The sequence below is a fragment of the Cladophialophora carrionii genome, assembly GCF_000365165.1.
Source record: "Cladophialophora carrionii CBS 160.54 unplaced genomic scaffold supercont1.6, whole genome shotgun sequence".
Lineage (NCBI taxonomy): Eukaryota > Fungi > Ascomycota > Eurotiomycetes > Chaetothyriales > Herpotrichiellaceae > Cladophialophora > Cladophialophora carrionii.
This window is the reverse complement of record NW_008481831.1, coordinates 1,307,353-1,322,957: the sequence shown is the minus strand read 5'-3', so window position 1 is coordinate 1,322,957 and position 15,605 is coordinate 1,307,353. Positions and strand designations below refer to the sequence as shown.

Sequence of the window (15,605 nt, the reverse complement as noted above, 5' to 3'; positions counted from 1 at the left end):
CAGTACAGTATATCCGTCGCACACTCGATCCACGCGTGCATCGCAGAAAGATCTCAGTGAACCTGTTCCTGTTATCTGACCTTTCATCGATCCTCGTCGTCGTCGTCCTCCAACATCCTGGCGTACTCCTCTGCCGTTGCGAACGTGGGCAAGTTCTTCAACTTCTTCTTCTTCTCCGTCTTGTCGTTTTCCCCGCGCTTTGCTTTCTTCTTGGCTTTCTCGCCGTCAGAATCGGCGTCGGACTCGAATCCCGCAAATTCAGACACATCCCTACGCAATCCGCCGGCGGACACTCTCACACTCGCACTCGCACTCACCCTTGCACCAGTATGGCCGCGGGATGAAGGTCCAGACGCGTCATCCACGTCCATGAGATCGTCTTCGTCGTCCTCGAAGAAAGCCGGATCGATGTCCACTCCATCTGCATGTGCATCTTCATCTTCACCACCTTCACCCGCGAGCTCGAGGTCAAGATCTGCATCTGAGCCAACGTCGTCGTCGTCGTCGTCAGCAGATTCCAAATCCGCCAAGTCGAGATCCGCGTCATCGTCTTCAAACTCGTCGCCCTCCAGATCGGGCGCACTAGCCATCATGGCCTTCCAGATCTCGTCTTCATCATCCTCCACACTTCCGTCGTCGTCGTCGATGTCGCGCAACTTGTTCTTCTTCTTCTGCTGCTGCTGCTGCTTCTCGGCGTTCTTCCCGTCCTTTGCGCCCGTCGTCGTCTTCTTCACCGCCGTGAAGTATTGATGGAAGAAGACATCCTCGGCGGCGATGTCGTCGGATTTCTTCATGCGGAACTGTTCGCTGTTGACGGGCAGGGGGCGGGCTGTACTGCTGCCGGAGAGGAGGACCGCGTCTTTATTGTCCGTGGCCATGGGTTGCATGATACTGCTGCCGCGAAGACCGGCGTGCGAGAGCTTGGGATTGCGGTAGACGAAGCGATCGAGGAAGTGCGACAGGCTGTGGACGTTGAGGTCGGGCTTGCCGGAGAGAGGGCGGTGGGCAAGTAGGCTTTCGGCGCTGACAGACACGGATGGGTGGAAGTGCGCTAGGGAGGGGAGAATCTCCCAGAGGCAGGCGTTGGCGGCGTTGGCGTGCAGGGCGTCGCGTTTGTGCGCATCGTATGTAGATGTGCTTTTCGATGCCGCATCTGCGGCTGGAGGGTGCCTTGAAGGGGTGTCCGGGTCGGTTGCCGTGGCGGCGGGGCGGTCTTCGTCCTCGTCCGCAGAAGGCACGTCGCGGAAGACTTCGACGTCGTCTTCTTCGTGGTCCTCAGGCTCGTCGATTAGACTTTTAAGGCTGGGAAAGGTCTTGACCAGATCCTGGATGAGGAAGAACGCGCCGCAGATGAAGCTCGGCTCGTGGAGGGTAAGCACCTGGGTGAGTCTCTTGATGAAGGCCCTGACTCTGTTGATATGGAGATCCGCTTTGAGGGCCCGGTGGAGCAGGTTCAAGTAGAGTTGCTGTTTCGAAGCGATAATAAGTCGGGGGTCCAGAAGGGATTCGTAAAGGACGCGGTAGAAGCGATCACTCGAAGCTTTGTGTTGACTGGCCTGGGAGATCTGCTGAATGAGCAGCAGTGATTGAATGGACGTGTTGAAGTTGGCCGAGTGAGTCACTTTGAATAGCGTGTCGAGGTGGTCGGAGAAAGCACTGTTGCTGGTCCCAGAACTGGTGCTGGTATATGGATATGCTCGATTGACACCAGTGAGGATTGCGGAGATGAGCTTGTCGCGCAGTTCTTCGGCTTGAGCCTGGCCCGGCGCCGGTTGGGAGTTCTTGTTCTTGTTCTTGTTCTTCTTCCTGCGCTGTTCTCCTCGTGACTGAGGCTCCTGGACGGTCTCCTCTTTCGGAGCAGTCTCCTTGTCAGTTTTCAACAGCCCCGTAAAGAGGCCAAAGTAGATGTCAAGCAGTTTGACCGCCACATCCTCTTCTTTCGCACTCAACGCTGTTTGATTGAGCGTGACCACTGCGTAGTATTTACCATGCAGGCTCTGACCGGGCCGGAAGATGAAGTCGGACTCGATCGCCGAGACAACCACCATTTTCATGGCGGGATGGGCAATCAACAGCTGCATCAACAGGTAAGATGCCTGAGACGCGATCTTCTTGACAGGGTCTCCCAGCTTGTTGACCAGCAGACGAAGCAGGTTTGACTCCTGTTCGGGTCGTTCCTTGAGCAGCTCGTAAACGTAGCTGAGCGCTCTCGCCTTGGAAAACTCAATCTCGTCGTTGCACCATACCTCAAGAATCTTCAGAACCTCAAAGTATTGCTCTTTCAGCCAGCTCTCGAAAGCCCAGACAACGAGGCGTCTCTGCTCGAGACCGCCCGGTAATTGCTGCCCTTTCTTCCAATTCCTAGTGTCCCGAAAGAAATATACAAGCGTCGGCTGTGCCTGGAATGCATAAAGCTTCCTAGACGAAGGGAGCAGGGAGCCTTGGGCGAACAGGTCCTTCAACGCTCGAAGCACGTCAACTGCTTGGGAGCGACTTCTCTTGCCCGCAAGACCGATCAACGTCTCAAGCGCTTTGACATTGTGGATGGGCGATTCTTGTACCGCCAAAGTCAGAGCCGAGATCTTGTCGGACAATGTTCCCGACGTGATGACGGTGTTGTAGAACGACTGTGCAGACGACGACTGCTGAGAATCTTTGAACTTCGAGTTCTCTTCATCGAGCAGAGTTTTAGCATAATCATGGAGCTGATCAATGGAGTCCTTGGAGATGGTGTATTTGGGCGATGTCTCTGTGTCGACGTCCGGGTCCGAGAGGTCAAACCACTCTGGCTTTGGTTCGCACAAGAACTGCGTCTGGCTCTTCCTACCCTTCTTCGTCTGTTCTGGTTTCTGATCTGGCGTCGGTATGGACTTGTCGACCGGTTCGGGAGCCCCATTGTCATCGTCCGGGCCGTCTTCTTCAGCCTCACTCATAATTTCATCGTCGCCCTCAACCTCTCCTTGAGCAAGAGCAATCTCTTTCAAGATATTCTTCATTCCCTTATCCAGGCTTTCCAAGGCTTTGTTTGGGACGTCGCCCTCCAGTTCTGACTCCGAGTCCGCGCCCGCAAGCAGGTCCAAGTCCTCCGCGGTGCCACCTAGACTCTTCATCTCTTGGGCCAGAACATCTTCGTCGGAGTTCGCATCTGAGGCAGCGCCGTCTCGCTCAGAAGACTTCTTGTTCTGATTGAGGATCTTGCCATTTCGATCCCGTTTCTTCCCCCGCTCCGTCCCCGGCGCGTCGGTGTTCTCACTCTTTTTTGGTTCCTTCAGAAGTTTCTTAGTTCCCACTCCTTTTTTATCAGGTATCTTGGCAGCATCAGACTCGCGGAGGTACCGTCGCTGGATTGTCTTGCGCAAATCCTGAACGACTTCATCTTTCGACTCGCCGGTGGATTTCGAAGGCTTCGAGCGAGAGTTGTTCGGCTTGACAGCATTGGCGCCACTGGCGGCCGTCTTCGGTCTCAACATCGAGCCCTCCGTTCTCTCTTGGTCAATATTCACAAGTTCCCAGCAACGAGCTGCACGCAGTGGAGCCGCAGAAATCCTCCCAAAAATCTCGCGAGCGTCGGCCGCTTATCGGGCGGATTTAGAGAACACCAAGAATTATTATCTCCGCTCGACCTCAGCAGCAGCAGCAGCACCACTACCACCACCACCACCAGCAAGCGACAGCCTCGTTTCTCAGTCGCGGCAGTATTTCTCCCTGTACGAGGACGACACGGCTACTCCGTAATACATACCTACGCACACCGCTACTTGGTGGCAGCGCGACGCGTAATCGACGTACAGTTAATAGACCAGACTTCCGTTCCCACCTCGCTTTCCTTCTTCTTGAGTACCCCCCGTTCGCAAGAAGCATCGCCCCAAAAGGGCACCGCCAATATCACGCCCCAAAAGAGCACCGCCAATATCACGCCCCGTCGCATTGATGTTGCGCCTACTAGTCATATCCCCTTTCGTTCTCCTCGTATCACCAGTCCTCGCCGAGTCGTCCGTAGCATTGGCATACAACACGGCATCAAGACCAACAACCACTTCCCCATCCTCCATATATGCAGTCCCTGAAGTCCAACCGACACACGCTCCAATCACGCCGCTGGGCTGCTACAGCGATGCTGACCCCCTCGAGTCTCAAGGCGATTACGTATTCCAGACGACAGGACACTGTCTCCTCGTCTGCCGGCGGTTGGAGAAGGCCGTCATGGCCACGACCGGCGGGACGACATGTTATTGCGGGGACGACTTTCCGGCGCTGGATGCCGAGGTCGACATGCGGCATTGCAACGTCTCTTGCGCGGGATATGGCTTGCAGACGTGTGGTGGGGTCGGGTTCTGGCAGGTCTATCTTGTTGGATCGAGGGACGTGAATCTCAGGCAGCAGGGCCAGCAGGGCCAGCTAAGAACTGCTGCGTTGAGAACGTTGGTGCCAGTGTCATGAGCTGACGGTACGCGTTACGTGCTACTTGTGTGGGATGTCTTTTTATGACTACCTAGGTATGGGGTACCGAGTATGACGAGGCACTACGTTGGGATAAAATGCTTTGAAAGAAACACGTCGTATCGCATCGCAACGCATCCGTTGCATTTGAAGTTAATATATTGATTTCTTCACGTTGGAGCTTAGCCACACCCTCCTGTAGGTCCTACACCGGATTTACTGCAGTGACGAATTCCTAACGCCTCCATCAAACGGACATATCTCCATTCTCGTCGCTCGCTTGGCTCTACCACTCTTTCTAGCCGCTGTCGCTTAGAGGACCAGCGCCGTATGAAGAAGGCCAGTCACGCCCGCTCGGATTCTTATGAACCTTCCACATGCTAGCCATACCTTGGTAGTAGGGGAAGTCATTGCTGCCTTGCTGAGAGCAGCCGTAGAAGTCGCCAAAGTATTGGTAGACGCGGGTGAGGGGCCGGCTGTACACATAGTTCATGAGGACTGTGTTCATGGATTAGTGAAGGTCAATTACTATTGATTGGAATTGTTGGTGTCGGCCGGCTTGTTGGCCAGACGAGCTGTCGCACCTCGATCGTCGAGATAATCTACAACTGAGGCCTTGCCACCAACATTGGAGAGGACATAGCCGCCAGTGAAGTATGGCAGCAGGTTGACATCGTAACCCCGGGAGGTTCTTGGACAGGCGATTCCGTCGACTTTGATCCCATAGGAGTGGTGTAGTTCCCGAGAGAAAGTGTGCGTGATCAAGGCCATTGGCTCCAGCTGGTTTGCTGAGGTGTTCTCTTTACCAAGGATGAGGGGCGTGTAGTAGTCGCAGATGGTCGTATCATTGGGACGCAGGGCGCCAACAACGCCCAAGGCTGCGAGAAGGAAATATCCTGAAAAGACATGTTGGACGGCATGCTAGCAGATGTTCCCGCTTCGAAAGCACTTCTGTTGCTTGGTTTGAAAAGAGGCCAACTCGCTGGAGAAGAGAACTGCAGCTCCTCCCGGCGGAGCTCGAAATCTTGAATGCTGACAGCTCGACCGCCATCATCCACATACCGTTCTTTGTCTCGGGTAATTGGGTGTTAGGAAGTTGTCCCATACAAGCAGAGTGACCGGGTTAAGAACACACCAATTCAGAAGGGTCTATCTGGGAGCAACTTGGTTTGAGGGCAGCGCAAAAATTGCCATGGCTCTCAATGCCTAATTTCAGCTCATACAACGTTTCCAGAACCAGATATTAATGCAAATAATCCAGGTCAGGGCAGCAGCAGGCGACAATCCAAACCTACCAGCTGCAGATCGGTGCATCTCTGTAGGCTGTGAGGCGCGCAGTTTGAGATAACGTGTCCTGCATTAGCCTTGACGTGGGTGTGAAACCGATACTCCCAGCTCGCGAAATGCCAATGAGGATGGTATAGCACGGTCTATGGGTATGGGAATTCGGTATGTCGCCACCTATCACAGCGACGGGCTCGTTGCTGATAGATGCCATGGCACGGCTTCATTCGCTTCGGCCACGATTCACATGAGGAGGTGCTTCTCAGTCAGATGCAGGAGCTCACATGAAGAATGCGACAAGGACTGCGATTGTGGTAGCTGCTGGATTGTGCTCGAGGGGAGGAAGTGAGAAGGGAGTGAGAAGGAAGTGAGGACGAAAGAAAGCAGAGCAGGGCAGCGTCGAGCTTCGTCTTCGGTCGCGTCGCCTTGTCGTGGCCGAGATTCGGCGCGTCTGATTAGTCAGAAATGGGAGCCCCAAAAGCCCGAGGCGAGGCTCCTCAGGCTCCCCAGCCGCAGTGTCTCCCCTTTGTTCATTCTGCTCTTTGGCTGTCGAGAACGGCTTGTGTTTGTCGGGATATCTCAGCAGCAGCCTGTCAGATCGAGATTTCTGTTCTGAATTCCTGCTTTCTCATTCCTGAATGAAGCCTCGAGTTGGATGTTGGCCGAGGCGAAGGGCTGTCTGGCGGCCCTCTTCATTGCGCCTATTAGGAGCTCGCCACACCCACAACGATTCGAGACAGCGGATATCTGACTTCTGGATACCAACAGTCAATGTTCAAAAGCAAGATGCAGCTACAGACGCGACCCAGCTGCTCATACGCGCGGGCTTTCTGCGGCAAGCGTATGCTGGTATCTTCCAGATGCTACCGCTGGGCCTTCGAGTACAGGAAAAACTGGAGCGATTGATCGACAAACACATGAGATCGGTCAAAGCTTCCAAGGTCTCCTTGTCGTCTATCTCGTCGCAGGCACTGTGGGAGAAATCCGGGCGCTTGAAGGCGGGCGGCGAAATGTTCACCTTTCAAGACCGGAAGGATGTAGGATGGCTACTGGCCCCGACGCATGAAGAAGAGATCACCAACTTGCTTGCCGAACTCATCCATACACCGCAACAACTGCCCATTCGACTCTATCAAATCAGCAGGAAGTATCGTGACGAGAAACGACCCCGTGGCGGACTGCTGCGCGGGCGCGAATTTCTAATGAAAGATCTGTACACGTTCGACCACAACCCCGAAGCAGCGCATATAACATACGACGAGATCCGAAATGCGTACCGCAGCTTTCTCGACGAGCTCAAGATCAAGTACATCGAAGCAAGAGCCACCTCGGGCGATATGGGTGGCAACCTCAGCCATGAATATCACTTTCCCAATTTCGCCGGAGAGGACACCGTCATCACGTGCTCAGACTGTGACTACGCACGCAACGAAGAATTTGTCTCACAGCTGCCATACAAGCGTGAACTGTTCAACAACGTTGAAGACTTCCTGCAGAATTACTCCGGCCAAGGCGAGATTCCAGGCGGGTTTCTCCAGGAAGACTTTCTCAGCACAGATCGGCTGAGTCTCGTTCGCGTTATTACTGCCAAAGCCTTTGAGCGGGCTTCATCCCGCGAGATCGCTACACGCACCGTAAACCCCTATGCTGTCAAAGCGGCCTTGAACGGCATATTGGATATCGACACAGGGGTCGAGGATCCCTTGGATCACTTCAAGGAATCACTGAGTGACCATCTGGGCCACGATGGTTCGAAGCAGCGGTCGGTGTATTACGTCCTCGACTCGACTGTCCCTGCTGGGCTGGTTCCTCGCTCCTCTGTCTCCGAGTTCCTGGATGCTCAAGTCAACCATTACGCCGTCCGAGCACCACAGAACGCGCGAATGGGTGCAAATAGCTTGTTGAAGCGAGAATCTGGCGACCCTTGCCCGCAATGCAAAGCCGGCACCCTGAGCATCGACAAAGCCATTGAAATCGGCCACACTTTCCACCTGGGAACACGTTATAGCTCGAAACTTGGCCTTGCTACTAAGCAGGAAGGCGGCAAACAATCTACGCCTGTGGAGATGGGCTGCCACGGAATCGGCGTGTCTCGACTGATTGCAGCTACGGCATCCTGCCTTTCTGACGAAGTTGGACTCAATTGGCCGAGGGCTATTGCGCCGTTCGAAGCTGTCATCGTTGTCCAACCGTCGCAGGACCAAAGACTGCAAGCTGCAGAGTGCCTTTATGATCAGCTGTCCGCGACCAATCTGGGTGGCGTGGATGCCATACTCGATGACCGGAATCAGGGCACGGGCTGGAAACTAAAAGACGCCGACATGATTGGGTATCCTGTTATCGTGGTGATTGGGAAGGCCTTCGACAAGGGCAAAGTGGAGGTCCAGTGCCGGCGGTTGAAGGTAAAGCAGGAGGTCGACATCGAAAGCACACATGACTTTGTGCATCGTCTGTTGAAGCAACTGTGAGCCGGTGTGGAAGCTGAAGGCATGTATTGTACGATACGGTATTCTAAGATATCCCTCTCCCAGCTTGTATACCACAATCCACATCCCAATAGAAGAGCTTTTATCCAAGCAGGGGTTTGAGACCTGCCGCGAGTATAAGCGACCGGCAGATGTGATGGTGCTTCTAGATGACAATATGAGCACAAGGTACTGACCTCGTAGGACATAAGTCTTGTCAGCTACAGTAGGATGTCCCCTCGAAACGTACCGCAGCTCAGCCTCGCACTCCAAACAAGGCTGAATATTTTCCCTTCCCCTCACCACTCATGAGAAAACAGAGACGAGCACTCGTGTTGTGTTGTGTACACAGTACACCAACTCTTCTTAACATTGTACGTCGTGCGTTCGTCGTCTATCGCTTGTCATCCTTGGCAATCCAAGACCATCCCCCCATAGTGTGACCCTTCGCCTCGCAAAGAGCACCCTCACTTCGATTTCACGTTCCCGCCCCGGAGCTTAATCCCAAGCCACAAGCCAGCTACTCAGCACATACCCAACATACTGTGTACTACAGTACTCTCACAACCCACTTGGCAAACGATGTCTCAGTCCGGTCAAGGAGCTGGCGGCGGCGGCAGCGGCGGAGGAGGAGGAGGAGGAGTCGACATTTCAACCCTCTCGGTCCAACAAATCTCCGCCCTCCAAGCCCGCCTGTCCCAGGAACTCGAACACCTAAGCACGTCGTACCAACGTCTGCGCGCCGCTCAGGCCCGCTTTCGAGACTGCATCAAGAGCATACAAGACGGAGTGGAGGGTAAGAGCGGAGGTACGTCAATTGCGCTGCGCTGCGCTGCGCTGCGCTGCCCCGCCCATTTGGCAAGTGATTTGGAGGAAAAGGAAATAATTACGTTATGTCCCTCTCACTCTCTCTCTCTCTGTGTATTGGTGCGTGGCCGGTGATCACCATCACGCTCCGCGGGTAGGATCGCGGATCACAACCAGAATACGTGATGGAAAGATGAGACGCGATAAAATCTTGAAAACAAAAATTAAATTCGTACATGCAAACAATGGAAGGTACTAACAGTTGTCCACCACCACCTAGGAACACCTCTCCTCATTCCGCTCACCACGTCGCTATATATTCCCGGGACGCTGGCTCCGACGTCGTCCACCGGTGCGGGCGCGAGTTCCGGTTCCAGTCCCTCTTCCTCAGCAAGCCTCCTAGTCGACGTTGGGACGGGGTTTTTCGTGGAAAAGACACCGAGGGATGGTATCAAGTTCTATGAGCGCAAGATCGACGAGCTGGCGAAGAACCTGGCGGATATCGAAAAGGTGGTGACGGGGAAGAGCGAGAATTTGAGGATCATCGAGGACGTACTCAGGCGGAAGATGGTCGAGGAGCAGCCTAGGCAGTTTGGTGCCGGTGGGGGGAGCACCAACCCTGTGGCGGCGGCGGCGGCGGCTGGGGGAGGATAAGGAAGGATTGCGTGGCTTGGCGGAGAGGAGCAATGCCATCGCGCGGCAGAGGTTAGCATGGCATGGCATGGCGTGCCCGGGAGGAGAGCTATGATATGGCACTGGGAGGAAGGGAGTTCTGCTATTGCATGCACCCGCACGCGCGTACGTACGTGCACTAATGGCACTCTCTCGCTGGTAACTCCACCCAGGGCGGAAAGGAGCACACAGTATTACGGAGGTGCTCTGGCTATGGTCTGGCCATGTACGTCGTGAAGAGAGAGGCTCGGAAGAGCGCAGGCGCTGCTCTGGGCGCTGCTCTGCGCTCCTCTGCTCCGTCGTCGTCATGTCGTATTTGTGATGCTCGTCGTGGGCAACGCTCTGTCGTCGCCTAGATCCCCTGTTGAGCTAGCTGGTTGCTCTCTCTCGATACGGACTTGGTTCAGGGTCATTTCTCAACCTCTCTCCCCTACGCCTTTTGCGCCGGGCAAAACACCCCATCCCGCCCTCCTTGCGTTCGTTCATCTCACGCGCCATTTGTATGCCCATGCTCAGTCGCCTTTCCCGTTCCCTTCCTATTGGTAAGACGATTAATCGCCTCGGCCAACAGGTCCTGGATCTCCTCGACCTCGTTCATGAAGTTCTTGAACCCCATAGGCAGGGCTGTCCACTGATCACCGCTTTCGGGGAAGAAGGTTGCGACTGACTTGGCCCACTTGACGTCCTCGCCGGGTCTGATGTTGGCGAACTCGCCCATCAGATTGTCCCATTCAGGATAGTAGTAAAGGGCGTGCCAACGTGTCTCGAGAGGACTATTATTCTCCGTACCAGGGCGTAAGTCGTAGGTGTCTTTACGGCGCAACTCAAAGACCCCGTCGGTGTTCTTGAAACGGTATTTTAGGAAGGTGAGCTCCGAGACAAACTGTAAGCCTCGCTCCTGGGGGTGCTTGACACGGCGACGTGGCAGAGACTTGATGCCGTTTGGAGGTCGTTCCGTGGTTATATTTGCCTGGAACGCTTGGATCTGAGCCTTTCGGAGCTTGTCGATCCCAAGTGGGAAGGCGTCAATCGTGACTTGGTAATCTAGTCGGTCAAAGTTCAGATGGCTGACTTGTAGTTTCGAGACCATCTCGCTGATTTCCACCCAGCGCTTCTCGCGGTTCTCGGTTTCATTCGCGTCCATTGGGGTGAAGACGGTTTCGAGTCGAAGGGTCGAATTGCTGGTCGTACCAGGGAAGTCAAAGAATGCGGCATAATATTCAGTAGGGTCGGAGAAGGCTTCCATTTCCTCGAGAACGTCTGGCAGCTCAGCTACCTCGCCTTGGCGGATGGGAAGGCCGTTCAGCGTTAACTTGATGCGCTCCTTGGTCACCATGGTGTAGAAATCCTCGAAGCTGTAGGTCTCGGCGCCGGCAGCGGGTTTCTGGAAGAGCACGAATCCCAATTCGCCAAAGACGAACCTCATTCGGCAATGCTGCTGAGACACCCGGAGCTTCTTGATGGCTGCGTCGATGGTTTTCTTGATCTTTTTGTAATTGCTGAGCTGGACCTGCCGGCGATCCTTGCTCAACTGTTCTTTGTCCGCTGCAGGTTTGCCGTGCAGAGTAGGCAGGTAGCTTTTACTTCTGGGATCGAGATCCAAGAGGCCCACTCTGTCTCGGTAGATGTCAAAGTCTGGAATATGGACCATGTTGACCGTGGACAGTTGGTCTCTACGGGAAATGGTCTCCTTGATCAAATTGATCATTCTCTCCTTGAGGGAAGCAGCGTCGACCTGGGATTCTGCCGCGATTGTGATGTGCTTGATAGTGGTGTGTTCAACGTTAGAACTTGGGAAGCTGATTCGGCAACTGAAGTAGCTTCTGAAATGATCGATAGCTTCAGCGTTAGTGCTCTCAAACTCCCCAATGTCCAGTTCCTTCGGCCAGAGCAAGACGACTTCGACGGGGTACTTGATTTCCGTTTCCTGCCTAAGATTCTTGAGATACTTCTCTCTGTTTTGTCGCTCCTCACGGTGCTCGGCTCGGCCGTCAAGTGCCTTTTCTTTGTGCCAGGCCGCAGTTCTTGCCGCTGTAGCTGAGTCACGCACATCTTGTTCCCATTTGGTCAATTGGTCTTTAGCCTCTGTTACTCGATCATCCTTGCCCCAGATGAAAATGACCTGGTCGTGACTGTCAGGTTCTCTGATGAACGTCTCGGTCTCACGCATGGTCAGTCTCAACACCTGCTTCGGCTGGGGTTGAGCCGCCCTGTCGATTCTCAATGCCATCGTCACTAGAACTTTCCAGGCTGGAGAGAGGAGCTGGTACACGCCGTCGGGTGGTAGGCCGTTCTCCGCTCGAAGTTCTGCCGCGGTTATGTTTGCAAAGCGCTGTGGGACTGGTTGCCTTGGTCGGACTGGGGCGTTTCTGGGTTGACCAAATCGCGCCGGTTGCTGGGGGCCGCGATTTGGTGCTGGTAACACGCCATTCTGACGCCGACCAGGGAAGCCTCCTCGTGGACCTGGAACACCGCGGCCACCGGCCGGTGGGTAGAAATCGGCTGCGCGCGGAGCTGTCCCTTGATAGAGGACTTCGGACGCTGCATAAGAAAAGATCGACCCGCCTTCCAAACTCACCACCTCCCAGCCTGTGAAAAGTTTAGTCTCGGTTTATTTTGGGAGCGACCAAAGATCGGCTGAGATGACAATGAGATGGACACGCACGTTCAAGATCGAGGTCATCGGCCTCATGGCTAGATCGAGAAGTTAGTGTGCAAAATAACGACGAAGGCGAGACAGACTTACTCGGACATCGTGATGGGTGTGAGATCGTCTCAGAGAAGAGTGATGTGAACTCCTTACCAAGACCTTGGCAATGATGTCGTTGCCAGCAACAAGCCAAGACTTAGGCAAAGATAGGTGGCACAGAAGAAGAAGTAACGAAGATGAGAAGTCTCCTCAGAAAATCGAAGGAGAATATAAAGTCGGAGAAAGATTGCGCAGGACGTGACAGAGTCTGATACCCAGCCAAACTGTCGCAAACGCCAGTGACAAAAGATCTAAGCTCCTGCGGTAGCGACGCTCAATGGGTAACGTCGATCTGAAAGCGTCAGAGTCGGTTGGTGACGACTAAGCAGACTGAAAGGAGTTTGACGGTTCCGTCCCAAACCTATTGACAAGCCCGGCCCGTAGTGTTCGAATCAGATTTTGTGACCAAAGAGTCTGAAAGAGAGATCCTCGAAATACTGATTATCAAGGCGACTGCGTATTGCAAGTCCTCCATGCTCGTGCAGTCCACAAATGTGTGCGAACAGGACAAGATCAATGGTGCGTCGACTGCATGTGGGATTCAAGACTGTTCATCCGTAGCAAAGATCATTCCAGGTATAGATCCGTTTATATCATGCCAGATCCGCTCCTACCTGCTTGACTCCTTCACCAATGTCACCGTGATCATCACCGCCGGAATAATGCGAGAATAGAGTGGAAGTGACAAAAACGTGAATGTCGGCAATCGTCGGTAAGGCCGATACCAAGACCTTGCTAACTCAAAATGGCTATATTGCTGCTTAGCTAACACGCGTCCTCTCGCGTTTACGCGTTGTGTAACGAAATTCCAATTCTGAACACTTCTGTTCAGAAAGAATACACGACAGGCACACGCGACCGAACAAAATGCCGTTAACAATAGCGAAGACGACGCCGGTCAAGCAGAAAGCGTATCTAACAAAAGGTGGCCTGAGACGCGAAGACTCAGACGATGAACTCGGATATGAAGATCATCCCTGGCATTGGATATACGAGGAGGATGAGAAGAGCCTGGGAGACCAGAGACCACCGTCCAAGAAAAGGAAAGCTAGCGCTATCGAAGGGAAGAAGAAGCCCATAGGAGCCCGCATGGGTTCATTTTCCGTCCGGGTAGGGGATTCGGTGTTGTTGAAATCGCCAGAGCAGGGGAAAGACTGGGTCGGACTCGCCTGCGACTTCTCCGACAAGAACGAAGATGGAGAGGAAGAGATGTGTGTGCACATCCAGTGGTTCTGTACGCCTGAAGAGCTGATGTCCGGCAAACGATCCAAGCTCCCTGATGTACTGCCCAACGAATCCTATATTACCGCAGATTTCAACCTAAATCCGCTGACCGCGATAAATGGGAGAGCGACTGTTTTGTCGAAGGATGCCTTTCTTCAAACATATCCCGGCGGTCAGCCGCCAAAATCGAAGGCTGCGGCGAATCGCTATGCGAAGACCATCTTGTGCCGCCGTGGGGTCAAGCAAAGGACGCTCCAATTTACTGAGGACTTCGTATGGGAGGAGATCTTCACGGGACCCGAGAGTATCCTAGACTTGGTGGACTGGATCAAGGAGCAGACGAAACTGAAGAACAGAAAGCCACCTAAGAAGGAGGACCTCGAATACGAGCAAAAAGGGGAGATGACAGATGATCTACCTCGAACACCGTCGAAGAAGAGGAAGGCCACTACCACGGTTTCCACTCCCAAATCTTCCGCAAAGGCATCCAAATATACTACACCAACGCATAAGCGGATCATGATCAAAAAGCCAATCGACATAACGCCGCTGGGGACTCGAATTCTTTCTCCCTCCCAGTACATGTCGACTCCGTACTCGCACGCACGCGCAACACTGCATGTCTCGGCCGTTCCCGCGTCTTTACCCTGTCGGTCCAACGAGTTCAGCTCGGTCTACTCTCATCTTTACTCTGCCATTGTAGACGGTTCCGGAGCCTGTATCTACATCTCAGGGACGCCTGGGACGGGCAAGACAGCCACAGTTCGCGAGGTGGTTGCATCACTCCATCAGGCGGTGCTGAACGAAGAGCTCGACGACTTCAACTTCGTCGAAATCAACGGCATGAAAGTCACCGAACCACACCAATCATATTCTCTGCTATGGGAGGCGCTGAAGGGCGACCGTGTCAGTCCGCACCACGCCCTCAGCCTCTTGGAGCAGGAATTCTCACACCCATCTCCACGCCGTATCCCGTGCGTCGTGTTGATGGATGAACTCGATCAGCTAGTCACCAAGAACCAAAGTGTCATGTACAACTTCTTCAACTGGCCGGCAATGAGACATTCCAAACTCATCGTCCTCGCAGTTGCAAACACGATGGATCTGCCGGAGAGGACGCTATCCAACAAGATCAGCTCCCGCCTAGGTCTCACAAGAATCACATTTCCAGGTTACACGCATACGCAGCTGATGGAGATTATAACCTCGAGGCTGGAAGGCGTGCCGGGCAACATTGTCGACAAGGATGCAGTCCAGTTCGCCAGCCGGAAAGTTGCAGCCGTGTCCGGCGACGCGAGACGCGCACTCGACATCTGTCGTCGAGCGGTCGAAATCGCAGAGCAGGCTCAAGAGAAACAGCACGCAATTACTACGGACGACGAGGACGTGTTGGCAACTACCCCGAGTCGTAGAGGCAGGAAGGCTTCGAAGCTCGCGTCCAAAGACAAGAACAACGACAATGATAACGAGAATGACGAGAAGCAAAAGCCTCCCAGGCAATTGGCAAGCGTGACCATTGCCACCATCAAACAGGCCATCAACGAAGCAACGTCTTCACCTATCGCACAGCACCTCCGCTCCCTGTCCCTGGCTTGCAAACTCTTTCTTGCTGCGATGCTTGCACGCAGCCGCCGCACAGGCGTTGCGGAATGCACCCTCGGCGACATCACCATCGAAGCCAAACGCATTGCCGATGTTGCTGAAAATAGCGCGATACACGATTTCCTGCTGCTCGTAAATGACAACTCGGGGCGGAACACCTCCACGGCCGTCATGCCCCGTATCTTGGCTCTGGGCGGCGCAGCCATGGAGCTGGTGGAGGCCGGCATCATTGCCATGGAAGCGAGAGCAAAGGGCGAAAGAGCAGGGAAGGTCAGATTGAGAGTAGGAGAAGAAGAGGTGAAAAACGCACTCATCGGCGATGCTGAGGTCAAAGGCCTGGGATTCAACGCCTGACGACGATG

The 15,605-nt window shown here is 54.1% G+C and overlaps 7 protein-coding genes across 7 annotated transcripts; 4 read left to right on the top strand and 3 right to left on the bottom strand.

Moving 5' to 3' along the window:
• Positions 1–83: 83 nt before the first annotated feature.
• Positions 84–3,470, bottom strand: G647_07444 (uncharacterized protein; the record flags this gene model as incomplete). Its single annotated transcript, XM_008731759.1, has 1 exon — positions 84–3,470. One exon carries the CDS (start codon positions 3,468–3,470, stop codon positions 84–86), a length of 3,387 nt encoding a protein of 1,128 aa, XP_008729981.1.
• A 613-nt stretch (positions 3,471–4,083) lies between these two features.
• On the top strand, positions 4,084–4,356 carry G647_07443 (uncharacterized protein; the record flags this gene model as incomplete). Its single annotated transcript, XM_008731758.1, has 1 exon — positions 4,084–4,356. A coding segment is annotated over one exon (273 nt), but the record flags the coding sequence as incomplete, so codon positions are not given.
• Positions 4,357–4,968: 612 nt separating this feature from the next.
• Positions 4,969–5,211, bottom strand: G647_07442 (uncharacterized protein; the record flags this gene model as incomplete). The annotated part of the gene is made up of 1 exon (XM_008731757.1): positions 4,969–5,211. The coding sequence occupies one exon, from the start codon at positions 5,209–5,211 to the stop codon at positions 4,969–4,971; it is 243 nt and encodes an 80-aa protein (XP_008729979.1).
• A 1,151-nt stretch (positions 5,212–6,362) lies between these two features.
• On the top strand, positions 6,363–8,192 carry G647_07441 (proline-tRNA ligase; the record flags this gene model as incomplete). Its single annotated transcript, XM_008731756.1, has 1 exon — positions 6,363–8,192. One exon carries the CDS (start codon positions 6,363–6,365, stop codon positions 8,190–8,192), a length of 1,830 nt encoding a protein of 609 aa, XP_008729978.1.
• A 579-nt stretch (positions 8,193–8,771) lies between these two features.
• On the top strand, positions 8,772–9,650 carry G647_07440 (uncharacterized protein; the record flags this gene model as incomplete). Its single annotated transcript, XM_008731755.1, has 2 exons — positions 8,772–8,997; positions 9,277–9,650. 2 exons carry the CDS (start codon positions 8,772–8,774, stop codon positions 9,648–9,650), a joined length of 600 nt encoding a protein of 199 aa, XP_008729977.1.
• A 505-nt stretch (positions 9,651–10,155) lies between these two features.
• On the bottom strand, positions 10,156–12,422 carry G647_07439 (uncharacterized protein; the record flags this gene model as incomplete). Its single annotated transcript, XM_008731754.1, has 3 exons — positions 10,156–12,257; positions 12,334–12,362; positions 12,415–12,422. The coding sequence occupies 3 exons, from the start codon at positions 12,420–12,422 to the stop codon at positions 10,156–10,158; spliced, it is 2,139 nt and encodes a 712-aa protein (XP_008729976.1).
• Positions 12,423–13,284: 862 nt separating this feature from the next.
• Positions 13,285–15,597, top strand: G647_07438 (uncharacterized protein; the record flags this gene model as incomplete). Its single annotated transcript, XM_008731753.1, has 1 exon — positions 13,285–15,597. The coding sequence occupies one exon, from the start codon at positions 13,285–13,287 to the stop codon at positions 15,595–15,597; it is 2,313 nt and encodes a 770-aa protein (XP_008729975.1).
• Positions 15,598–15,605: the final 8 nt, after the last annotated feature.